This window comes from Spea bombifrons, chromosome 2, assembly GCF_027358695.1.
Source record: "Spea bombifrons isolate aSpeBom1 chromosome 2, aSpeBom1.2.pri, whole genome shotgun sequence".
Classification (NCBI taxonomy): Eukaryota; Metazoa; Chordata; class Amphibia; order Anura; family Pelobatidae; genus Spea; species Spea bombifrons.
In genome coordinates this window covers 110516437-110539797 of record NC_071088.1, presented here as the reverse complement: position 1 = coordinate 110539797, position 23361 = coordinate 110516437, and the positions used below count along the sequence as shown (strand labels likewise).

At 40.0% G+C, this 23361-nt stretch overlaps 1 protein-coding gene across 1 annotated transcript; it reads right to left on the bottom strand.

Moving 5' to 3' along the window:
• Positions 1–7747: 7747 nt before the first annotated feature.
• ARF3 (ADP ribosylation factor 3) lies at positions 7748–22496 on the bottom strand. The gene is made up of 5 exons (XM_053455579.1): positions 22424–22496; positions 13215–13413; positions 11402–11512; positions 9569–9693; positions 7748–8613 (listed from the first exon to the last, which is right to left on the bottom strand). The coding sequence occupies exons 2-5, from the start codon at positions 13360–13362 to the stop codon at positions 8452–8454; spliced, it is 546 nt and encodes a 181-aa protein (XP_053311554.1). The 5' UTR covers positions 13363–13413; positions 22424–22496; the 3' UTR covers positions 7748–8451.
• Positions 22497–23361: the final 865 nt, after the last annotated feature.

The window sequence follows — 23361 nt, the reverse complement described above, 5'->3', positions numbered from 1 at the left end:
ACAGAAAGATTAATTACCATTTGGATTGTGTGTCCCATTTTTCAGAATTATTCTTCCTTCCGTATGCATTATCTGTACTCATTTGGAAGAGTACTTCCTGGTATTTTAAATGTAATCACATAAAAATAGTTTTTTTTTTCCTTCAGCTTCTATGGCAACTACCTATCAGTAGCTGCTTATGTGTCACATGTCAATAAGTGTTCCTGGCAAAAAATAGATACTAGGCAGCTTTTAGGCATACTAGAAATTATTATGATTGTTGCGTTTAAGAGTTTTAAATTAAGCAGAGTAAGTAGAACCTCAACTTTAATTTCAATACCTAAAGATATTATTTAGGGCTGCAACAACTAATCGATAAAATCGATAATAATCGATAATGAAAATCGTTGCCAATTAATTTCATTATCGATTAGTTGAATCAATTTTTATCGAATATAAAATGAGGATTTTTTCAGAGCAAATGCTTCCTAAAATACCCCTTGTTTTATAATCCGTTTCAGTGTGACTCACAGCAGTTCCTACTTACCAGTCCCTCCCTGCAGTCACTGTCGATTGGCCCGCCCACTTCCTTCTTCTAGTCCCTCCCTGCAGTCACTGCCGATTGGCCCCACCCCTTCCTTTCTCCCAGTCCCACCCTACAGTCACTGCCGATTGGCCACACCCATTGGCATCCACATGGCTACCGTGAGTATAAAATTAATATTTGGGCTGCTGAAAGTTAGGGGAAGTTGGGGTTAATTTAGGGGCAGTTATGGTTAATGGGGTGTTTAGGGTTAATTTTGGGGCAGTTATGGTTAATGGGGTGTTTAGGGTTAATTTAGGGGCAGTTATGGCTAATGGGGTGTTTAGGGTTAATTTAGGGGCAGTTATGGTTGATGGGGTGTTAAGGGTTAATTTAGGGGCAGTTATGGTTAATGGGGTGTTTGGGGTTAATTTAGGGGCAGTTATGGTTAATGGGGTGTTTATGGTTAATTTAGGGGCAGTTGTGGTTAATGGGGTGTTTATGGTTAATTTAGGGGCAGTTATAGTTGATGGGGTGTTTAGGGTTAATTTAGGGGCAGTTATGGTTAATGGAGTAGTTAGGGTTAATTTAGGGGCAGTTATAGTTGATGGAGTCTTTAGGGTTAATTTAATGCTGAGGACTGAGGGTTAATTTAATAAAGTTAACTTAAGGTGCAGTTAGAGGTAAAGGGGGGCAAACTAGGGGGAATCTAAATCCTGGGGGTCGTGAAGATGAATCCTGTATTTATTTATATCATTTATATTAATATAATTTGTCCTTAACCCCTTAACGTCCATTGCCGGGTCAGGCACGTCATGCAAAACGGTCACTTAACGACCTATGACGTGCCTGACACGTCATGAGACTTAAACAAGCTTAGAAAGTGATCAACGATCACTTTCTAAGCTTAAACGGTGTTGCTGTAAAGCCTCGATGTTGAGGCATTCAGCAACACCGAGATCGGCATGATGGGCCATGTCTGGCCCCTCCCCGGGGTGTCAACAGCCGCCATACATTGTATGGCGGCGGACGCCCGTTTTAAAAGCGTTTAGGAGGTGATCAATGATCACCTCCTAAACGTCAATGGTGTCGCTGGAATGCCTCGATCAGGAGGCATCCAGCGACACCAAACACTTACCTCTGGGTGGGCTGTGACCGCTCCGGAGAGCGGTCACAGCCGCAGCTGCACGCTGTCTTCGCCATCTGCAAGTTGGCGGCGGCCCGGGAAAAAGAATAATAAAGTTTTAAAAGTTGGCTAGACGGTCTCCAGACCCTCTAGAGAACTCTGGCTCCACTTGCAGGTTGAATACAGGTACTGCATTCAACCATACAAGTCAATGGAGCCCAGCTTTCTAATCACTATGTGATTAGTAAAATATTTAAAAAAAAAAAAAATTAAAAAAAAAAAGGAAAAAAAGAAAAAGCTTAAAAAAAACATGGTAACATTTAAAAATTATTATGCTTTAGAAGAACTATCCAGTTCCAGCAAAATGTAAAAAAAAAAGTCCAAAAAGAGTAAAATAAATAAAATAAAAAAATAAAGTTTATTATTATGAGCAAGTGCTAAAATTAGCGCTGTATCTTCCCAAAAATCCTGACATGGAAAAATTTAAATAAAAGCATTTCAAATACCCAAGGGGTGTCTAATTTAAAAAAATGAATGGTTTGATGGGGTAAATTGGAGTGGCTGGGCTCAAAGATAGGGCATAGGCACTGACTGACCGAAATGGGAGGGGGAAAGCGCACTTCCAAAATGTGGCATTTTAACCCCAAACACCAGACAAACCCATACATGTGGGGTATGACTGAACTCAGGAGATGTTCCTGAACACATATTAGGGTGTTGTTTGATAGTGACGTATACCTGGAGCTATAAATATATACTCAAAGTACAATTTGTGTAAAAAAAAATACTAACACAAAGTGTGGCAAAGGCTGGTGGTAGAATCTCATGCATGGAATGGGTTAAAATACTAGCATTTGAAATACCTTGGGGTGTCTAGTTTTCAAAAACATATGGTTTGATGGGGTAAATTGAATTAGCCGGCTTCAAAAATGGTCCTATTAGGACATGGGGGCAGAATGACCAGATGTAAAAGTTCCAAGTTAAAAAATGTGCACTTCCTAAATGTGGCGTTTTACCTCCCAAACAACCCAACAAACCCATGCATGAGGGGTATGACTGTACTCGGGAGATGTTGCTGAACACATATTGGGGTGTTGTTTGAAAGTGATGTATACCAGGAGCTGTAAATCCATACCTGAAGAGCAATTTTAGCGATAAAAAACACAAAATAAATTACTACCACAAAGTTTGACAAAGGCTGATGGCAGAATTAGTGCATGGAAAGAGTTAAAATTGTAGCATTTGAAATACCTTGGGGTGTCTAGTTTTCAAAAATATATGATTTGATGGGGTAAATTGCATTGGCCGGCTTCAAAGATACCCGAAATGGCACATGGGGGGAAGAATTACCAGATTTGGAAAAAATGGTTTTGAAATAGCAAAACGCTACTTGTACTTAATGCTCCATAATGTGCAGAAAAAAGCAAAAAAACATAAAAACATTGGGTATTTCTAAACTCAGGACAAATAGTAGAATATATTTAGTAGGTTTTTTCATTAGCTTTTTTGGATGAGTAAAAGATTTTTGGGGTAAAAGTCAGAAAATGTATTTTTTTTTACATTTTTCATCATATTTTATTATTTTTTTTATGGGAAATTAGATAATATGATTAAAACAATGGTATCTGAAGAAAGCCCTTCTTGTCCTGAAAAAAACAACATATAATTTGTGTGGGTTCACTAAATGAGTGAAGAGAAAATTACATCTAAACACGAACACCGCAAAAGTGTTAAAACAGCCTCGGTCCCAATGGTACAAAAGGTAAAACACAGCCTGGTCCTTAACCCCTTCGCGACCTTTGCCGGTTCAGGACCGTCATAACAAGAAGGTCACTAAATGACCTTTGACGGTCCTGAACCGTCAAAAAATTAAATAAGCTTAGAAAGTGATCAAGGATCACTTTCTTCGCTTAAACAGCCTTGCTGCAATGCCTCGATGTCGAGGCATTCAGCAAGGCCGAGATCGGCATCGGGGGCCATATTTGGCCCCTCCCCGGGGCGTCAACAGCCGCCATACATTGTATGGTGGCGGACGCCCGTTTTAAAAGCGTTTAGGAGGCGATCAACGATCGCCTCCTAAACTTAAATGGTGTCGCTGGAATGCCTCGATCAGCAGGCATCCAGCGACACCAAACACTTACCTCTGGGTGGGCTGTGACCGCTCCGGAGAGCGGTCACAGCCGCCGCTGCCGGTGATCTTCGCCATCAAGCAAGATGGCGGCGGCCCGGGAAATAAAACAATAAAGACGAAAAAGTTCGCTAGATGGTCTCCAGACCCTCAAGAGAACTGGCTCCACTTGCTGGTTGAATACAGGTACTGCATTCAACCATGCAAGTCAATGGAGCCCAGCTTTCTAATCACTATGTGATTAGTAAAATATTCAAAAAAAATAAAAAAAAAATAAAAAATGGAAAAAAAAAATAAAAAAAATGTGCTAACATTTAAAAATAATTATGCAGTGATGTCACTAGATGAACCATCCAGTACCAGCAAAATGTGTAAAAAAAAAAATGTGTAAATTAAAAAATTATTTTGAGCAAGTGCTAAAATTTCTCAAAAATCTCAACAAAGAGTTAAAATAAAAGCACTTCAAATACCCAAGGGGTGTCTAATATAAAAAAAAAATGGCTGATGGGGTAAATTGGAGTGGCCTAGCTCAAAGATAGGGCATAGGTACAGACTGACCAAAATGGAGAAAAAAAGCGCACTTCCCAAATGTGGCATTTTAAATCTGAAACAACCCGACAAACCCATGCATGTCGGGTATCACTGCACTCAGGAGATGTTCCTGAACACACATTGGGGTGTTGTTTGACAGTGGCATATACCAGGACCTGTATATCTATAACTAAAGTACAATTTGTGTGAAAAAAAAATAAAAAGAATTACTATTACAAAGTTTGACAAAGTGTAGTTCTATAATTGGTGCATGGAAAGGGTTAAAATAACAGCATTTGGAATACCCTGGGGTGTCTAGTTTTCAAAAATATATGGTTTGAATGGGTTAAATTGAGTTAACCGGCTTCAAAGATATTCCAAAGAGGAGATAGAGGCACAATGACCAAATGACCACCTGAATTACGCATGCCCCAAAAGTAGCCTTTTTACCAGCCAAACAATCTGACAAACCCATGCATGTGGGGTATCGCTGTACTCAGGAGATGTTGCTGAACACATATTGGGGTGTTGTTTGACAGTGACATATACCAGGACCTGTATATTTATAACTAAATTACAATTTGTGTGGAAAAAAAATAAAAAAAATTACTATTACAAAGTTTGACAAAGTGTAGTTGTATAATTGGTGCATGGAAAGGGTTAAAATAACAGCATTTGGAATACCCTGGGGTGTCTAGTTTTCAAAAATATATGGTTTGAATGAGTTAAATTGAGTTAACCGGCTTCAAAGATGTTCCAAAGAGGAGATAGAGGCAGACTGACCAGATTTGTTAAAAAAGATTTGGAAATCATAAAACGCTGCTTGTACTTATTGCCCTATAACTTACAAAAAACAGCAAAAAAACATAAAAACATTGGGTATTTCTAAACTCAGGACAAGTAGTAGAATCTATTTAGCTAGTTTTTTTACTTGCTTTTTTAGGCGAGTAAAAGATTTTTCAAATATAACCATGTTTTTTTTTATTTTATTTTTTTAAGTAAATAAGATGATACGATCAAAATAATGGTATCTGAAGAAAGCCCATCTTGTCCTGAAAAAAACAATATATAACTTATGTGGGTACACTAAATGGGTGAGGAGAAAATTACAGCTGAACACAAGCACCACAAAAGTGTCAAAACAGCCTCGGTCCCACAGGGTACAAAACGAAAAATGAGCCCGGTCCTTAAGGGGTTAATAATGGAGTGTGTTGACAATGCCTTTTATTTTTTTAATTTTCTATACGTGACAGACACATAGACTTATTTGGATCCACTTGTTTCACCTTCATGAATGGCAAACCATTTATTTATTAATGTCTGGCCGGGATTAGAAAGCCTGATGTCTATTTAGTAACAACAAGCTTGAATGGTGTGTTTGCTATTGTCAGTTGAAAATAGCAAACAATTGTACACCGTTGACCGTTTTAAAGGTGAACCAATTTCTTTTATTATTATATTCTAATAAAAAATAAGTTTTCATAAATATGGTGCTGCTTTTCTAGTGTTTGCATAATACAATGTTAACAAGCAAGTAAACACTTCTTATCATTGTGCCTGCAGTAAACAACAGAACTGACTAATTAAGAGTCTTTGGAGGGACAGACTTCATTGGCATTACCTTAAAGAATCAGTTGTTCTTTGTTGTGTTTGGGCTAAGAAATCATCCAAAACATCATGTGAAACTATTAAAGGATAACAATTAACAATTGAAACAATTAAAGACACAAAGCTTACATGTTTCCCAGTGGTTTTAATTATCTTATACGTACACCTTACATTCCAAAATATACAAACAGAAAATACCCAGCTTAAACCATACTTTTCACTTTACACCACACACACAGACCATGTTAAAGTGGGAAAGAAAAAAAATACTAGTGAGAAGGAGAGCACTGGAGGAAATATCATGAATGTATAGAAAATAAGCAAGAACTAAAAGTTTGCAAATCCAACAATATTGAGAAATATCAAATCAACAATCACAGAATAAACAAAAATGGTCCCTTATATAAAAAGTGCACAAAATGGATCGTAAGAGGACAATGCCACCACAAATATAGTTTAATGCCAGTTCTTCCAAGACACTAGACCCCAGGGCTGGAAGGGAAATAGTGTAATAAACCATGAGCCCCGTCACCAGCAGCCCTGTCTGGCTTAATGTTATTTCTGCGGAAAAGGGGAGATAATAACTCCAACAAATGGAATGGGTATGTCACTGAAACATAAGAAAGTAGAGAGTCCCCAAAAAACATATATTACTCCTTACCTTTGTAATACTGCTGAATGACAGAGTTACACAGACATTGGTCTTGTTAATATATGTGGTGTGGGTGTAATTGACCCTGGTAGCACACATGTAAAAGCAGGTAAATGCTTATATTATATTATAAATATGAGTTTGTCTTCATGGAAGTCACAATCACATTTTACATGTTTAACAGAAACGCTCAGAAAGTTTAAAAAAGCATAACCTGTGGATTAAGTGATCTTCCATTAATTCAACGATACCTGAATGTGCACATTAAAATTAAATACACACATTTGCCAAGCAAATAAATTCCTTTTTATTCCATCCGAAAAGATTATGTGGACAGAAAAAGGTCACTTGGAAAATCTGGATCAAAACTATGATGCAAAGATGGATCAACCAAACGCCTGTCATGCTTCCTGCAAGGGCTGGTTTCTAATTGTTTAAGAATGAATCGTAGGAAACAAAGGGGGAAAAGATGCAGGCTTTGTGCATTTCACCCTATGATAACATAGTACGTCTTAAGACAAGGTGCAGTTGCAATTACATCACAGGTCTGGATGTGCACCCAGTGATGTCACTGACAGTACAGACTGCCATAGTGACCTCACTGGGAGCTGATCCAGTCATAAATAAGGGTGGTGATGCTTTTACTTCTCGAGCACACTGTGCTCTAGGCAACCTCTTGTTTTATAATGGTAGGAGCCACAATACAACATAACCGTTGAAATTTGTTTGCATTTATTTCTCATACTTTCTCAAATGGAAAATACTGCATCTCTATGAGCACAAAAATGAAACTTTTGAAATGAAGTACATTTTACTTTTGTTTTAAGTGCCAGTTGCAATGGCAGTTCAGCCCAAAATAAGATTTTATGAATATTTGCTCAATAATTTGAAATAAAAAGAGCTCTCTTCTCTGATTATTCATAGGATTAACTGAAATAACGTTTATGTTAAAATTATTAAAATTTTGAGACACAAACAATATCATAAAGGTTCCCTTTCTCGAAAACTGGGCTGGGTCGGGGAGTATTGTATTGTATTTAATTAATCTTGTTAGCTGTTACCCAAGCATACCATTGTGGCTGGTGGTGAACTGCAAATCTCATGATGCTAAGGCATTATGTTGGATACAATAATCTTGAATGTAATATAATTTTTTTCTATGGATTATGCAACGTGTGCCTAATTTCATTTTGACATTACTTTTCATATGATTTGGGGTTTGAGTTTTTAAATAAGACACCAATGTAATTAAATTTGCAAAACCATTTGACCGGACTCATACTGATTTTAGAACTCCATTCTAATAATATGTTGTCTATCTACAGGACTAAGGAGTGGGGTTAGGCAAGAATAAAAATGGCCAAATACTGTAATGTTAGGAACTGGTCTTGGCAAATTCCCATCTTGAGCAGCAAATAATACAGTGTGTTAGAAATAGTGTTTCTCTGTTAAATTCACCGAAAGCACTGAAAAAACTTGCATTGAAAACAAACACAAGAAGCCAAATACCTTCTGTACAGGGAAGCTTCCACAGAACATACAGACACAAAACAGCACAGCTCCCAAATCATTCCCTTTCACCGACCCTGTCTACAGGGGTGGATTACTGTGGCGTGTACTGCCATATCTCTGCAGTCCTCCCCCTCCCAAACTCTTTCAAGAAAATAAAAAAGCAAGTAACAGCAGCTGAATGAGTCAGGAGAAACACAGCACCCGATAAAAACACCCCAAACCAAAACAGCAAAGAAAGCAATTGTGGAACCAGGATAAATAGCTGGGATACTGTGGTCTGTGCCAGAAGTCAACCCCAACCCGGTTGGGCAGGAGATGAACTTTCGGACGGAAGGGATGGGGGAGGAAAAGTCAGGTGCACGCTGGGGAGGCGGAGGTAGGGACACACTTCTTCACTTCTTGTTCTTCAGTTGGTTGGCTAGCCAGTCCAGCCCTTCGTAGAGACCATCACCACTGGTGGCACACGTAGCCTGGATGTACCAATTGCGGTGGCGCAGAGAATGCAGCCCCAATTTGTCTGTTATCTCAGCGGCATTCATAGCATTGGGCAGGTCCTGTAAAGAAAATTAGGGGGGAGACTGAGGAGCAGGTAGAGACTCTCAATCTCATACAAAATTAACACCACTTTCTGTGACAAGTCAATCCTTCATCCCACCCCCTCAGGTTTTAGGGTTCGGCAAGGAGCTCCATTATTTTGGATGCAGGATAACTGTGTAATGACTGTTATGGCCACTGGTATTAACATGCTTCATACCACTATTTACAGTCTTGGAGCATAAAGAAACTTAAGTCCAGCAAATACTTGTAATGCTTAAGACACACAAAGCATGATGATCTGTTGCTGGCAGCGTAAGAAATGAAGTAAGAATGGAATCAGCAATATGTCATGCTATAAAATCTGGGGCTCCAACAGGTGGTGTGCGAGCTACTGCTAGCTCTTTATTCACCACTTTAGAACGAGCACATTCTATTCCTGGAGAAGGGAGGTGGTTATATACATTTATTCTAGCAGAAGCAATCTGCACAAAGAAAGACAATAAAATAAACGTGAAATAGTACATATAATAATAAAACGGTTAAATATACGTATCCAATACGTTTTCATAGAAAGTTTCCAACTCGTTCACTAGTCAGCTATAGCTCCCAATAAATGAAAGGTTAGATAACCTCCACAATAAAAATACATAATCAGTACAGTCAGTCTTCTTTAGACACTTACAGACACGTTCCCTTGTTGTAGCCCTCAAATAAAGATTTATATCAATTAAAGATAATTTTAGCCAAGCAATCTTTGGGGGTTTTGTTAAAAAAAAGGTTGGCAGAAGAGGTAAGACTAGTTAGTCACCTCACTAGCTGAACTATACATTATACAAGGCCAGCACAGGCCTTCTTGTAGGAGACAAATGCCAGGAATTGCCATACATAATGAATAGTGCAGCGAAGGAGGTGAAACTCACGTTACTGAATTTACCCGTTTGTGGATATTTTAGTTTTATACCGTAAACTGACCTGTTTGTTAGCAAAAACCAGCAGTACAGCATCCCTCAGCTCATCCTCTGCCAGCATCCTCATCAGCTCCTCACGTGCCTCATTCACTCGCTCTCTATCATTGCTGTCTACCACAAATATTAACCCTAACAGGAAAAGGGAGGAGACATTGTTCATCATTCACTTTACAGGGAGCATAGACCAGATAATGCTGGGGAAGAGAAAAGCATTAGTGATGTCACTTGTAGGAAGTTTATAGTATTTTATAGAAGAATGTCGCATGTTAGTAAGGGGAGTGTTGATCTAAGATTTCTTGGGTAAGAAATGTTTGGTTTATTAAATAAACAGGGTTTTGTAGTGTGTTAACATACACTGTGTGTAGATTTAGAGTGATGGATTTTCCATTGCCAGTGTGGGCTTCTAGAGGTAAAAATATTTATCCAGCACTATAACCTGTACCTTGCAAATGTATTCAGGCGCCTCATAATTCTCTTGTATTACATTACAGAGTACATGTAGCATATATACATTTTGTTCTGTGTGATACTTTACATTAAAACTCAAATCCCTCATTAGGACAAATTCTTTCATCTACCGTATTTGCTTGATTGTAAGACGGCCCTGATTATAAGATGACCCCCCAAAATCTGAATATTAATTTAGGAAAAAAGAAAAAGCCTGAATATAAGACGACCCTATAGGAAAAAAGTTTTACCAGTAAATGTTAGTTCATGTAAACTATTTTTTTTCAATAAAAGCTATGAATGAGAAAAATATTTTGTTTTTATTTCCTTTTATTTTCCAACCTGCCCCTCCCCCAGTTATACACATCTGCCCCCAGGCTTGCCACTCTGCCCCAGAAATGCCTTATAACCCCCTATATGCCATGGTGCCCCATGATATGCATTTTAACCCTCTAAATACCACTGTGCCCCATGATATGCCTTTTAACCCTCTATATGCCACTGTGCCCCATGATATGCCTTTTGACCCCCTATAGCCACTCTGCCTCCGGAAATGCCTTATACCACTATATGCCACTCTGGCATTTAGGGGGTTAAAAGGCATATTATGGGGCAGAGTGGCATTAAGGGAGGTATAAGGCATTTCAAGAGGCAGTGTGGCATATAGAGGGTTAAAAGGCATTTCTGGAGGCAGAGTGGCATTAAGGGCGTTAAAAGGCATTTCATGCCTTATGCCCCCCATTTAACACTCCCCCTACCCCACACTTACCGGTGCTTCTGATTCCCCGGTGTGTACTAGTCGGGGCAGCAGGTAGACTCGCGTAGACAACTTCCGCTGCAGCCGGAAGGAGGTGCGGTTAGCAGCGGGGGTTGTCTGCGTCCATCGCGCAGACCTTCCCCCGGCTGTCAGTGAGGAGAGTTCCGATGCGGGGAATTCTCACTGACAGCTGGGGGAAGGTCTGCGCGAATTGCGTAGACATCTACACGCTGCCCAGGGCTACACACCTGGGAGTCAGAAGCACCGGTAAGTTTGGGGGGGGGGGCATAAGACAGGAGGATCCAGGTCCCCTGCAGCGCTGCCAGGGATCTGGATCTTAGTCTCATAGTCAGACCTATTTGAGGTCTGATTATAAGACGACCCCGATTATAAGACGAGGAGTCTTTTTTCAGAGCATTTGCTCTTAAAAAAACCTTGTCTTATAATCGAGCAAATACGGTATATAAGATGGAGGCACAAATGGATCTGGTGTTACTGCATTTCAATGTATTCTTTGTGGTTTAGATTTACAGTATTAAAGGGACCTAAATACCTTTGCAAGGAACACACTATATATTTTTCATACTTCCCACAACAGAGAAGCTTTTCACAAAATTCACACGAGAGACGCACCCTGAGTGTTCTGGAAGTAGTGCCTCCACAGTGGCCGGATTTTGTCTTGGCCGCCAACATCCCACACTGTAAAACTAATATTCTTGTATTCCACAGTCTCCACATTAAAGCCTGTTATGTAAAAAAAAGATATCGTGTTAGCCATTTCATAGATTTTTTTTAAAATTTAGGTCCAGCTACACACCGAGTTAAATGAATTATAATAATAATAATACAGCAAACCTATGCTATTCTACATAACATGAAACATAGGGGATGAAGTAGACCTATTAATATGCCTGAAGAAGAGCCCTAGATAGTCTAAAAAAAACGTACAATCCATTATACGCCAGTTAGCCAATAAAGGTATCATCTTTCCCAAATTTGCTTTCTCTCTTTCTACGGTTAACACGGTACACGTCTATACCATTAGGGAAGTGAAGAGCCTTTTAATTTAGCAATGGGCTTTTCCTTGTATTGTATGACTTCAGAGAAGTATTAGCATTCTAAATGTGGCAAACACTAGCATTAGCACAACATTATTTCTGAGAAGGGTTTTGGTATCTAAATGTAATTCAGTACAGTGATAGAAGGAATTCATACAAGCTACTTGTCGCTCTGGCTCTGTAAAGCAGCCTTTTGTTATACTCTGTATTGATTTGGATAGTGTTCTCAGAAATGTCACCATAGATCTCATCTCTAGTGCTGCACGAGTTAAAGCCAGCGCCTATGTAAGTGCGGTAGATGCTGGTATTCACTTACATCCTAAAGAAAACTGCAAAGCCACAGCAGTTTCAACACATGAAGCCGTACATGCAGATCTTATTTTAATACAAATCACTTCAATAATAAATTGTACTGTATAAATTGAATATTAAATAATAATAATAATAATAATGGCTTACCACTTTTATAACTAAATGCAGAATTAAAATTCACCAATCTAGGCACTGATGAATGATTAAACCTTTGCCAGAATATTATTTTTCTTGATCATGTAAAATTGTGCCTCATTCATCACTTTTACCAAGAAAACTTGCCATGTGATGCAACAGCAGGAAGCAATAGGTGCATGCCATAGAAACTGATGATTATTATGACAGATCTGCTCAGGTTTACCTGCCTACGATAGTAGAGAGTACAATCAGTGTTTTGTCTAACTATGCGGCACCTGTAACTGAACTCATTCTGCGCCTATACACCATTCTTGGAAAGTTACATGGAAGTGGAACTGTAACCTTCCCGGCTTTTAGTATAACTAAACAAATCCATCAAAAGTACCTACAGTCTCTTATACGAGTAATGCCATGCAGAGTTTATCACCTATGGACTCTTTCTTTTTTTTGTGGTTTTAAGAATGAGGTCTCATTTTTATAATTTATATTACAGCAAAACAGAAGCAGAATGTTCTGCCTTAAATTATTTTTGTATACAGGTTCCTTCAGGAGGGTGTAATTAAACCACGCTGCAAGAGATTAAGACTGCAAAGGTATTTGGTGTCTCCTGTATGGGAGAGAGGAGGCAATCCTTAAACCATGGAAAAGGTACTGTGAGTGAAGATCAGACATGTGATACAAACTATTTTTGGTGGAATTGGTATTTATAACTGGGACTGGATTACCTGGCCAGTTGATAGACAGAAGCTTTGTCTAGTCACTCTCCAAACTGGAGTAGGATTTATGTTGTTTTTGTTTGTTTTTTTGTATCACTAAACACCGCAATATTTAGTATGTGAAAAAATCTCAAGCAAATTGCATCCTGGTGGCTATTTTTGTGGGTTTTTTTTGGTGAAAAACCTGGCCATTCTGCCACAATTTATAAATAATGATCATACCTATGGTGGGGATCGTAGTCACAATCTCTCCGAGCTTCAGTTTGTACAATATGGTGGTTTTACCAGCAGCATCAAGGCCCACCATGAGTATTCGCATTTCCTTCTTCCCAATCAGGCTCTTCAATAGGTTTCCAAAGATGTTTCCCATGATTATATTTTTTCAGAGATGTTCTTGTGGGTAAGTGTAATAAATGTTTGTCTGTCAATGTAAAAAATGTGATATGTTATGCAGATATCCTAAGCTAAAACACACTATTGAAAATAAATACCCAAAAAATCTTTTGCACGGAACTTTATTTATTTATTTAAAACCTTCAAAAGAGGGCAACTCATAGGATATGCACATTATATGTGGATTTCGAATGGAAATCACACAAATAGCAATACCGTTGAAAAAGTTCATACAACGTCTGTAATAAATGACAGATATGTACTGAACTAATGAGATAATAGAATGCATCTAGTAACCAAGATGATAAAAAAAATCATACATTAAAATTGTATTTTAAAAAAAAAATCAAGGCAATACAATCTGCTACCATAAGGATATAGTTGCGTCAAATGTTTGTAAGTCAAATAGTAATGGGCCTTGGTGGACTGCAAGTTCCCAGCTTTCATTCAATGATACCGTGTTTCCCCGAAAGTAAGACAGTGTCTTACTTTCTTTTTATCCCTAAAAGCCCCACTATGTCTTACTTTCGGGGTATGTCTTATATTGGGAAAAAATTGAGAGTGATGGGAGTTATGATGTACTTTTAGAGCATAATTAGATCATGAAAAAGACATTGGAAATGGTACAGCATAACACCCATCACTCTCACACACTTACCAATCAACACACCTACCAATCCACACGTATACCAATCCACACACATATACACAAATCCACACACGTATACACAAATCCACACACATATACACTAATCCACACACATATACCAATCCACACACATATACACCAATCCACACACATATACACCAATCCACACACATATACACCAATCCACACACACATACACCAATCCACACACACATACACCAATCCACACACACATACACCAATCCACACACACATACACCAATCCACACACACATATACACCAATCCACTCTCACTTAATGCTTTCCTACCTTTCCTTTCTTCTTTCAGCTTCTTTTCCTCCTCTTCGCTCCTCTTCTTCAGTTCTGTCTTCTTCCTGGTTCAGAGGGCACGGACAGCGGTGGGCGCGGCTTCAGTGTTGTGCGCCGGGATCTGACAAGAAACCCCGGCGCACAACAGCTGTTGCCGCGCAGATCACAAGGGAGCGGTATCGGAGGTCATTAACAGACCTCCGGCTCCCTTGAGTGATTTTAAGCCGGGTTGAACCCGGCTTAAAATCACTCAAGGGAGCCGGAGGTCTGTTAAAGACCTCCGATACCGCTCCCTTGCGAGCCTGCTCCTCCAGCGGCGGACATTACTGTCCGTCTCTGGAGGGGTGCCGGGTGCCGCAGGTTGGCACCCCCTGGAGTGTGGCGCCCTGTGCGGTCGCACACCCCAAAGGTCGGCCCTGCTCTAAGGGGCCGGCCTTAGGGGTCTGCGGCCGCACAGGGTTTAAATAAAAACATCGGGGGTTTTTTTCAACTTTATTTAACATCCTCCATGTTAAATAAAGTTAAAAAAACTTTATTTAACATGGAGGATGTTAAATAAAGTTAAAAAAAACCCCCGATGTTTTAATTTAAATCCTGTGCGGCCGCAGACACGTAAGGCCGGCCTTGGTGGGGACTTCCCGGCCCCTTAGAGTGGCGGACCCGGCAAATCCCCCGTGTTTCCCCGAAAGTAAGACATATGTCTTACTTTCGGGGTACGGCTTATATTAGCCGACCCCTCTGAAACCCCCGATACGTCTTACTATCGGGGGTGTCTTACTATCGGGGAAACACGGTAGCAAAACAACCACATCAACCCTCAACGCAAGTAAGTGCATGTATTATTATGATGTCAGAAGCTAGACATTAACACTTTTTCATTAATTCCCTGAAAGCAGGAGAAGTACTTAAATATATTTTTGCGCATGTGTTTTTGCACTCCCATAAATCAAGAGAAGTAGTGGTAACCAATCATGCGTATGTGAGCTCAGTTCCATGATTGGTGGGTTCTTCTCCGATTAATTTTAATGGGAGTTCACTTCCTATTGACTAAATTATAAGTGATATAGTGAGCAGGAAGCATAGTTACCTATGGTTTCTGCTTTCATTAGAGGTAGCCAGGGTAAGAAGAAAAGACAGTGATGCTTCACAGCCTGACTCTAATATATTAAGCATGCATGTCCATGCAAAATGGACTCCATCACACCTATTTGAGCTTGTTGGACGGCACATTACAAAACCATGGGCGTTAATATGGAATTCCCCCCCCACACACACACACCAGCTGTAACACTAACACTCTCTAACCCCACATAGTAACAGACACATGCTAACGTCTTGTGCTCACAAACACTAACACACTACAGTAACATTTATATATTTATGATACAATCAAGATATCCCGGGGCTGGATTTAGCAAAACTCAATCTCTTACTTGATAACACGGTGACGGTGTTATATTTAGCTCTTTTCGCCAGACTTTTAAATCTGCTGCATTTTGCTTTGATAAATACTACCATAAGTTTCTAAGCTTACTTTAAATAAACAAGAAAGCCCATCCTAACAACGTGCATACAGTAACCATCAACACCAAATGCTAATATTTTGACACGGGGATCTCCAAGTGAACACTGTACCAGAAAAAAGCTACTAAAAAAGAGAAAAAAAAACAGGATTAAGGATTATAATATTTTACTTTTTTGTTTTTACTTTCTGAGGTTTGTTACGATAGAAACATACACGGCAGACTCCATCAGAGAGAATGTGTTGGACACTCTGGTTCAGTGGCAGCAAAGTATGCTGAGCCAGATATAATGTTATGCACACTATCGGCATGAATGAGTCTTATGAATGAGTCTTGGTGCATTAAGTACTCTTCTGTTGTCTGGTAATTTATACATCTATGGCTTGGATAGGATCAGACACATATTCTTTCAAACTATTTACTGTCAAATTTCTAGGATTATAGCTAAATCAGACTATTAAAATAATGCACAGGCAAGTCTTTCTCTATTTTTTGAGAAATGTATTAGTTTCATACTCTGTAAAGTAATACATTTATACAGAAACCATGCAGGGTGATCCATGGGGTTTTAGAAAATCCCATGGATTCAATATTTTATTAAACCATACATGGACACTAAATCATATTTTTAGGGCTGCAACTAACGATTATTTTAATAATCGATTAGTTGGCCGATTATTTTTTCGATTAATCGGATAAAAAAATGCAATTTTTTTTAATTTAAAATAATGTAATAAGAAACGTACAATTTACACTTTGATGTCTTTATCACAATGGCCTCTCTCTCTCTATTCACCTTCTTATTTTACTGACATAATAATAAAAGCTACAAGAACCCAAACACAGTGCTTCTCAAACTAGGTTTTAATACAAAGTTATTAGTAAATATTAATTCATATTTTCATATTTAATAAAAACTATGAGAAAAAAGCCTTGTTTATATTTTCTTTTATTTACCAAACTGCCCCCATACACCACTATAACTCACCCATACACCACTCTGGCTCCTCCCCCTCCCATACACCACTCTGCCTCCTCCCACCTCCCATACACCACTCTGGCTCCTCCCCCTCCCACTGGCCATAGTGGTGTATGGGAAGGTGGCTCCCATACACCCCTCTGACTCCTCCCCCCTCCCATACACCGCTCTGCCTCTTTACCCGGCTCCGTTGCTGACAGGCACTTTCACTGCAGCTTCATAGAAGCCTCAGCGTAAGTGAAGGGCAGTAACGGAGTCTGTCTGTGCGATGCAGACCCTCACCGGCTGTCAGAGAGGATGATCCTCTGCAGGAGACCTCGATTCTCTGTCAGCCGGTGGGGGTCTGCATCGCACAGACAGCCTCCGTTACTCACCTTCACTTACGCTGAGGCTTCTATGAAGCTGCAGTGAAAGTGCCTGTCAGCAACGGAGCCGAGTAGAGAGTCAGAGCGATGTATGGGAGGGGGGAGGAGTCAGAGGGGTATATGGGAGGGGGGAGAGAGACAGAAGTGAGAGACCGGCCGACAGTGAGGGGAATCCAGGTCCCCTGCAGCGTTGCGGGGGATCTGGATTCCGGTGTTATAATCCGATCTCTGTTTGAGGTCGGATTATATAAGGAGAGGAGTTTTTCAGAGCATTTGCTCTGAAAAAAACCTCTTTTTATAATCGATAAAAATCCATTCGACTAATCGATAATGAAAATCGTTGACGATTTTCATTATCGATTTTATCGATTAGTTGTTTCAGCCCTACATATTTTGCTCATATGATAAGACGTCACAAGACGTTAGGTTGACCCAGCACTAAGTAAAGGGAATCTATTTCTGATAATGATGTATGCAGCCTGCAGAAACGCATGTATTTTGAGCTATTAGAATTCAGCACGGCTGTCACATTGATCTCTCAGAGAGCACCGTTTGGATTTGGCACGTTCCTGTGTTCAGGAATGCAGTGTGGACTTGGTGCGCTACCACCTATGAGAGAAGATAAAGTGTTTTGCATGTTAACACCTTAGGGGGTTAAGATGAATTTGGTGCGTTCAGAATTCAATGTATTGATTTATCTGTGTCTTAAGCTGATACAGCCTGGCTTTGGTGCATTTCTGTTTCAGGGAACGCAGCACTGCAAGAAATAATGGGTTTTTCACGCAGCTGTCTCATGGAGCTCAGTGATGCTGTCATAGGGAAAGCAGAAGAGATTTGCTGCATTAATGTCTCAGCATGAATTTGTTGACGATCTTAAAGTGCAGCATGGTTTGAGCTTTGATAATGTCAGGATGGATCGGGCTCTGATGACGTAAGGAACGCAGCGCGGATTGGGCTCTGATGGCGTAAGGAACGCAGCGCGGATTGGGCTCTGATGGCGTAAGGAACGCAGCGCGGATTGGGCTCTGATGGCGTAAGGAACGCAGTGCGGATTGGGCTCTGATGGTGTAAGGAACGCAGCGCGGATTGGGCTCTGATGGCTTAAGGAACGCAGCATGGATTGGGCTCTCATGGAGCAAGGAACGCAGCGCAGATTGGGCTCTGATGGCGTAAGGAACACAGCGCGATTGGGCTCTCAATGTTTTTGTACTCGTTTTGGTCAGTTTGAGTCTTTTAAGTGTTGTACTGACTGCGTACCAGTTCTAAAAATCAATGTATATGACACTGGTATGTGCCAGCAGTGGATGCTGCAGAATTAAACGGATAAACCAGGACCCATCATAAAACTGTAATAAAAATGTCAGCAAAAAAAAAAAAGGTGGCACAGCTGGACACCAGGGGAATATTAATGGGACTAGTACAAGCAGCAAGTAAAACAGATGTTATTAAATACGTCCTCTAAATAGCTCTGGGCAACACTGAATGCTTTTATTTTTTATAAATTAAATTATGATGACTTAGTAATGTAGTAATAGAATGTAGATGTGTTTCTTAGCATAGATGTGTGAAGTAAACGTCTGGAATTTTTTTCTTGAATGCACCTCTCTTGCCCTCATTGATTTTTCTAAGGCTATCAGAGGCCCTCCGCTGCCACAAATGGTACTCTGGTTTCTCTTCAGCAGAAATTAATCTTTCACCTTTTACTGATTGGGAACACAGCTTGGGGAACCCCAGGATCAAGTTAGAATTTTGCTACAAGTTGCTACAGTTAGAAATTTTATATCTAGCTTTCAGTGCCTTTTCATATTAATCGATAGAGATAAAATCCTGTATGGATCCCACATTCTGCAAAAGTTTTGTAGTTTAATATTTGATATTTTCCGACATCATAATGGTCTCCAAAGTCACTGGTGGATCACTGCATTCAAATGCTTTCATTTCCAATAATTATTCAATTACATTTGCATTGGAAGTAAGATGGATTAACTTGCTTCCTTTGCTCCACCTACACTATATGGCCAGGGTGGATCCCTGACCATCACACCAATATGAGCTTGGACACCCTATTCCAAAACAATGGCCATTAATATGGAATTGGCTGCCCACTGCATTGGGGCTATGACAGCATCCACTATTCTGGGAAAGGTTTCCACAAGGCTTGGAATGTCTGTAGGAATTTGCGCCGATTCAGCTAAAAGTGCATTTGTGAGTTGTTGTTGCTTGCAGAGCTGCAGTGAGCGACTCTACAGGCAACCAGGCAGATTCCATGAACTGTAGCATCCTATGACAGTATCACGTTTAAATTCACTGAGCTCCTCAGTACGCCCCATTCTACTGCCATTGTTTGTCAATGGCTGCCTACGTGCTTGATTTTATACACCTGTTAGAAATGGTTGTGTCTGAAACATCTAAACTCAGTAATTAAGAGGGTTGTCCACATAGCTTTGGTCGTATATTGGATGCTTGTGCTTTTGTCTATAATTGTGCATTTCTCATAATGTAAACACACAGCTATTTCTGATACTGTGTAGCCATGATCATATAAATACAAGGGAAGGAGCGAATTACAGAATATCCCATCCTTGGACAAAAGTAGGAATTTTTAAAAAGTACAACTTTTAAGAATGTAATCCGTTAATATATCCGTTAATACAAAAGTGACTTTTCTGTTGTGCATGAGCACTACATTTTGCTGCTACTTTGCATATATTTGTAAAATGTATTTTCCAATCATTTATTTTTAACACCTACCAATAAACTTAACACATTTTGGAAAAAAAAACAACTTGCACTTTAGAAGTCACAAACTGTTCTCCTTGAGCAAGCAGCACTGCTATGCAGGTGTTAAGTCACGCGCTGCTCCCAGTAGACAGCTGCCCTGTACTGACTTTGTATAAATAATAACTGTCCGTGACTGCAGAAGCAGGATGATCTATCAGCAAATTGGCTGAAGAGCAGGTTGACCGTATCGGAATGCATCTCTATTTGATCAGGTGCAAGCTGGATGATACTGAAAATACTTAATCAGACATTTTCAAAGGGGAAAATTGACAGTTTCAAGGACAGCTGTGGTTTCACCTGCTTGACTTCACCATACATTATGAGGAGTGATCTCCTGCTGCAGGAAGAGTTTGGCTGGCCCTGTATAATGCATTGTAAAATTAGTGAGATTTAGTTCCTTCTCATTAAAATATGCACTATGCAGGGCCAGTTTAGCTCTTTTGGCTGGTGAAACTTGCCAGTGTTTGCCTTTGTAATGAATAGTGAAGTGAGGGAGCTGAAACCAGAACTCTCCTGCAAACTCTCCCGACATCAGATTCTTCTAGAGAAACTAAAGTTGTTTCTAAACGTGAATGACTCTAGATGAAAAAGAATAACCTTACTTTGTTGTATATAGGTGGATGAGCTAGGAATAGGGATTATCTTGCATGTGATGGTTCTCTTTAAATCTGTATATATATAATTACACAAGTTTACGCACTGTAAGTAGTTGATATAATTTAATTTAATATAATAAAACTACGTATTGAATAAAAAAATAAATACAAAGAATGGATATGTATCCAGCATATTAGATGTACACATGTATATCTATGTCTAAGTCTAGGATTTTGTGAGTAAAGCACAGATGGAAAAGTGAAACACATAGTCAAGGACATGTGGATATCGAGAGATCTTTCCCTTTCAGTTTAAAGGACCACTGTAGGGTTGCTGTATTTTTAAAGGATATAATCATATAACGTTTGGAGCAATAATGTAAGGCATCCAATTAAGTATCGGTTCATCAAATTCTCAAAAGCTTCAATGCCCATGCAAATAATGCCCGTGTTCAAATAAAAACATCACATGTATGATTTTTGGCTTAATTCAAACATAGTTCAATATGGATGCCAGAAGGAATTAACAGGGAAGTCAAACAATCTTTAGGAACCAACGACGCAAACTAGGTTTGTCACAGATCCCTGTTCCAGTAATCCCAGCACTGTTTTACTTCCATAGGATGCACTTTAATACACATGATAGCTGAGTGATCCTTTTTAATCCCCCACTCCTTACAATGCATGGAGGTATTTCCATGTTTGTCACTTCCCCATTCCCCAGCTACTTGGCTTGCAGGAGATATGCTGGACCAAACACTTGGTCCTTGTTGCCTGTGCCCCCTGTACGATAATCCCTGACATTCAGCTCGAGAGTTTGTGTGTGTGTGGGGGTCCAAATAGGGCAAATATAGTACCACATAGGGCATACTGCACTGCAACCCCCCATTTTGAAGGACGCGTATTATATATTTTAACAGGCATTCTTTGCTGGTAACTCAGCATGGGACACCAAACTGTCCCTTTAGGAAATGTTGCTTGTTCACTCGGCGACTGTATGGAGACATCTGTCAGCAGTACTGGGTATCTCAGCATGTTTGAGCATATGCAGGCACTGGGAAGTCACATGCACACATCCCCATAGTATTGTGTAGTAGGTTAGTGATTGAACTCAGAGACACACCTGACATGCTGCTCCAGTGTTATTGGGGTGATCAAAGGGGAGGGCTCAAGCAGCCATACATGTCACAGGCAGCTGGGACAGAATTCTGCTTTGTTTTCTTTTATAGGGCAGCCACGTCCAAACATGCTTTACCTAACTGCCCCTGAACCTGTGAGCAGGTAAAGCATAGTGCGTGTTCATGAGGAACCCTGGAACTGAGTGAGTTGCTGCTCCTGATCTAATAAGACTGATGAAGTCATACAGGCACTCGGTTTCCATGCATGTTAAATCCTGACATCAGTCTGTGACAGGAGTTCTCTAGGTCTCGGTGGAACAGCCGTGTGTGTGGCGGGATTTTGACACCCGGCGGGTGTGTTACAGCAGAAGGTGCTCTGCGTTGGGGATACAGATTCCCTGAGAATGGAACATATTGGCAGACGCCGCATGTGTCCGTAGCAGAGCAATGTCATTTATGACATCTAAAGGATGGAGGCAAACAATGCTGATGTCATTGTGTATTAATTAATGGAGGATTTGCTAAGGAGACGGGTGCCCCTCAAGTCAATGTAGCACTGAGGTACGTGTCCCTTATTTAACATTAAGATGGAGGAAAGTGAGTAATGGTGTTTTATACATGGAATCCTGGTATGAATAATGGAAATGTGTTTTTTATATATATGTATATAGCCCAGGTAGCAATACTGCCATCGAATTGCCTATTTTTATCACCTACCTTCCCCTCCTCTTCTTTCTCCCTTACCGCAGCGACTCTTCTGTCCTCTCCGACCGGAAGCACCCGGCCCAAGTCACGCGAGACTTCGGCCCAAGAACCAGTCTTTGCTATGAGCTATGTGGGAACCACTCGCGAGACTTGACCTGGTTTCCACGGTTACGGATGCTGCAGCTTTTCTTCCATTCTGCTGCAGAGATGAGTGGGCAGCAGGCCTGGTCCTCGCACTAAGCCCTGTTTTCACAAAGCACCCACACATCGATTGGGAGGCGTGTGATCAAAAGGAAACTATTCTATTCATAAACCAACATCTCCATTGTCTCAGCTAAAATGCAGAATGTTTCTCTTTGGATGCTGGGGGGCAAATCTTATTTTTCTTAAAATGGTGCCTACATATATATGGCTTATTTTCGGTGCTTATATATGTAGCATTACCTGACAGTATTACCTGTATTTTATCAGAAGGCCCTGGCAACTTTGTGTGTATTATTATATTGGCAATATTGCCGCTAAAAAAGTGACTGTATTTTTTGCTAAGAAAAGCTGGTAATCCCATTTATGCGCCTCCTCTTAGTTCCTCAAATCATGGGGTTGATATAAATCTAATTTTTAATTGTCCTATGTCACACACGAGACTGATGTGTATCCGTTTGAATTATGGCGTAATGCTAGTCCTTAGTTCTATTTAAGGAAAGTGGCACTATCGTTAAATACTATGTTTAGCCAGTAATTCTTGTGCATATAACCCCCCCCAAATAAAAATTCTATAGGACAGGGAAAAAGAGGGAAAACTATAGGAAATTCACATAATGTTGCATACACCCTTGGAAATTGTATGGAAACTGCAGGATCTTTTGTAGTAAATCACCATTATAGCACTCCGATATTTAATTATTTACACACTGCTGGGCTACAGAGCAGCATTTGCATTTACTGGGACA

Excerpts from the sequence above, each read along its gene's own strand:
- ARF3 (XM_053455579.1), bottom strand. The coding sequence starts at position 13,362 with ATGGGAAACATCTTTGGAAACCTATTGAAGAGCCTGATTGGGAAGAAG. Across the intron at positions 9,694-11,401 it reads CTACTTCCAGAACACTCAGG|GGTTAATATTTGTGGTAGAC; the intron begins GTGCGTCTCTCG and ends TTTTCCTGTTAG. Across the intron at positions 8,614-9,568 it reads TGGTTTTTGCTAACAAACAG|GACCTGCCCAATGCTATGAA; the intron begins GTCAGTTTACGG and ends TTTTCTTTACAG.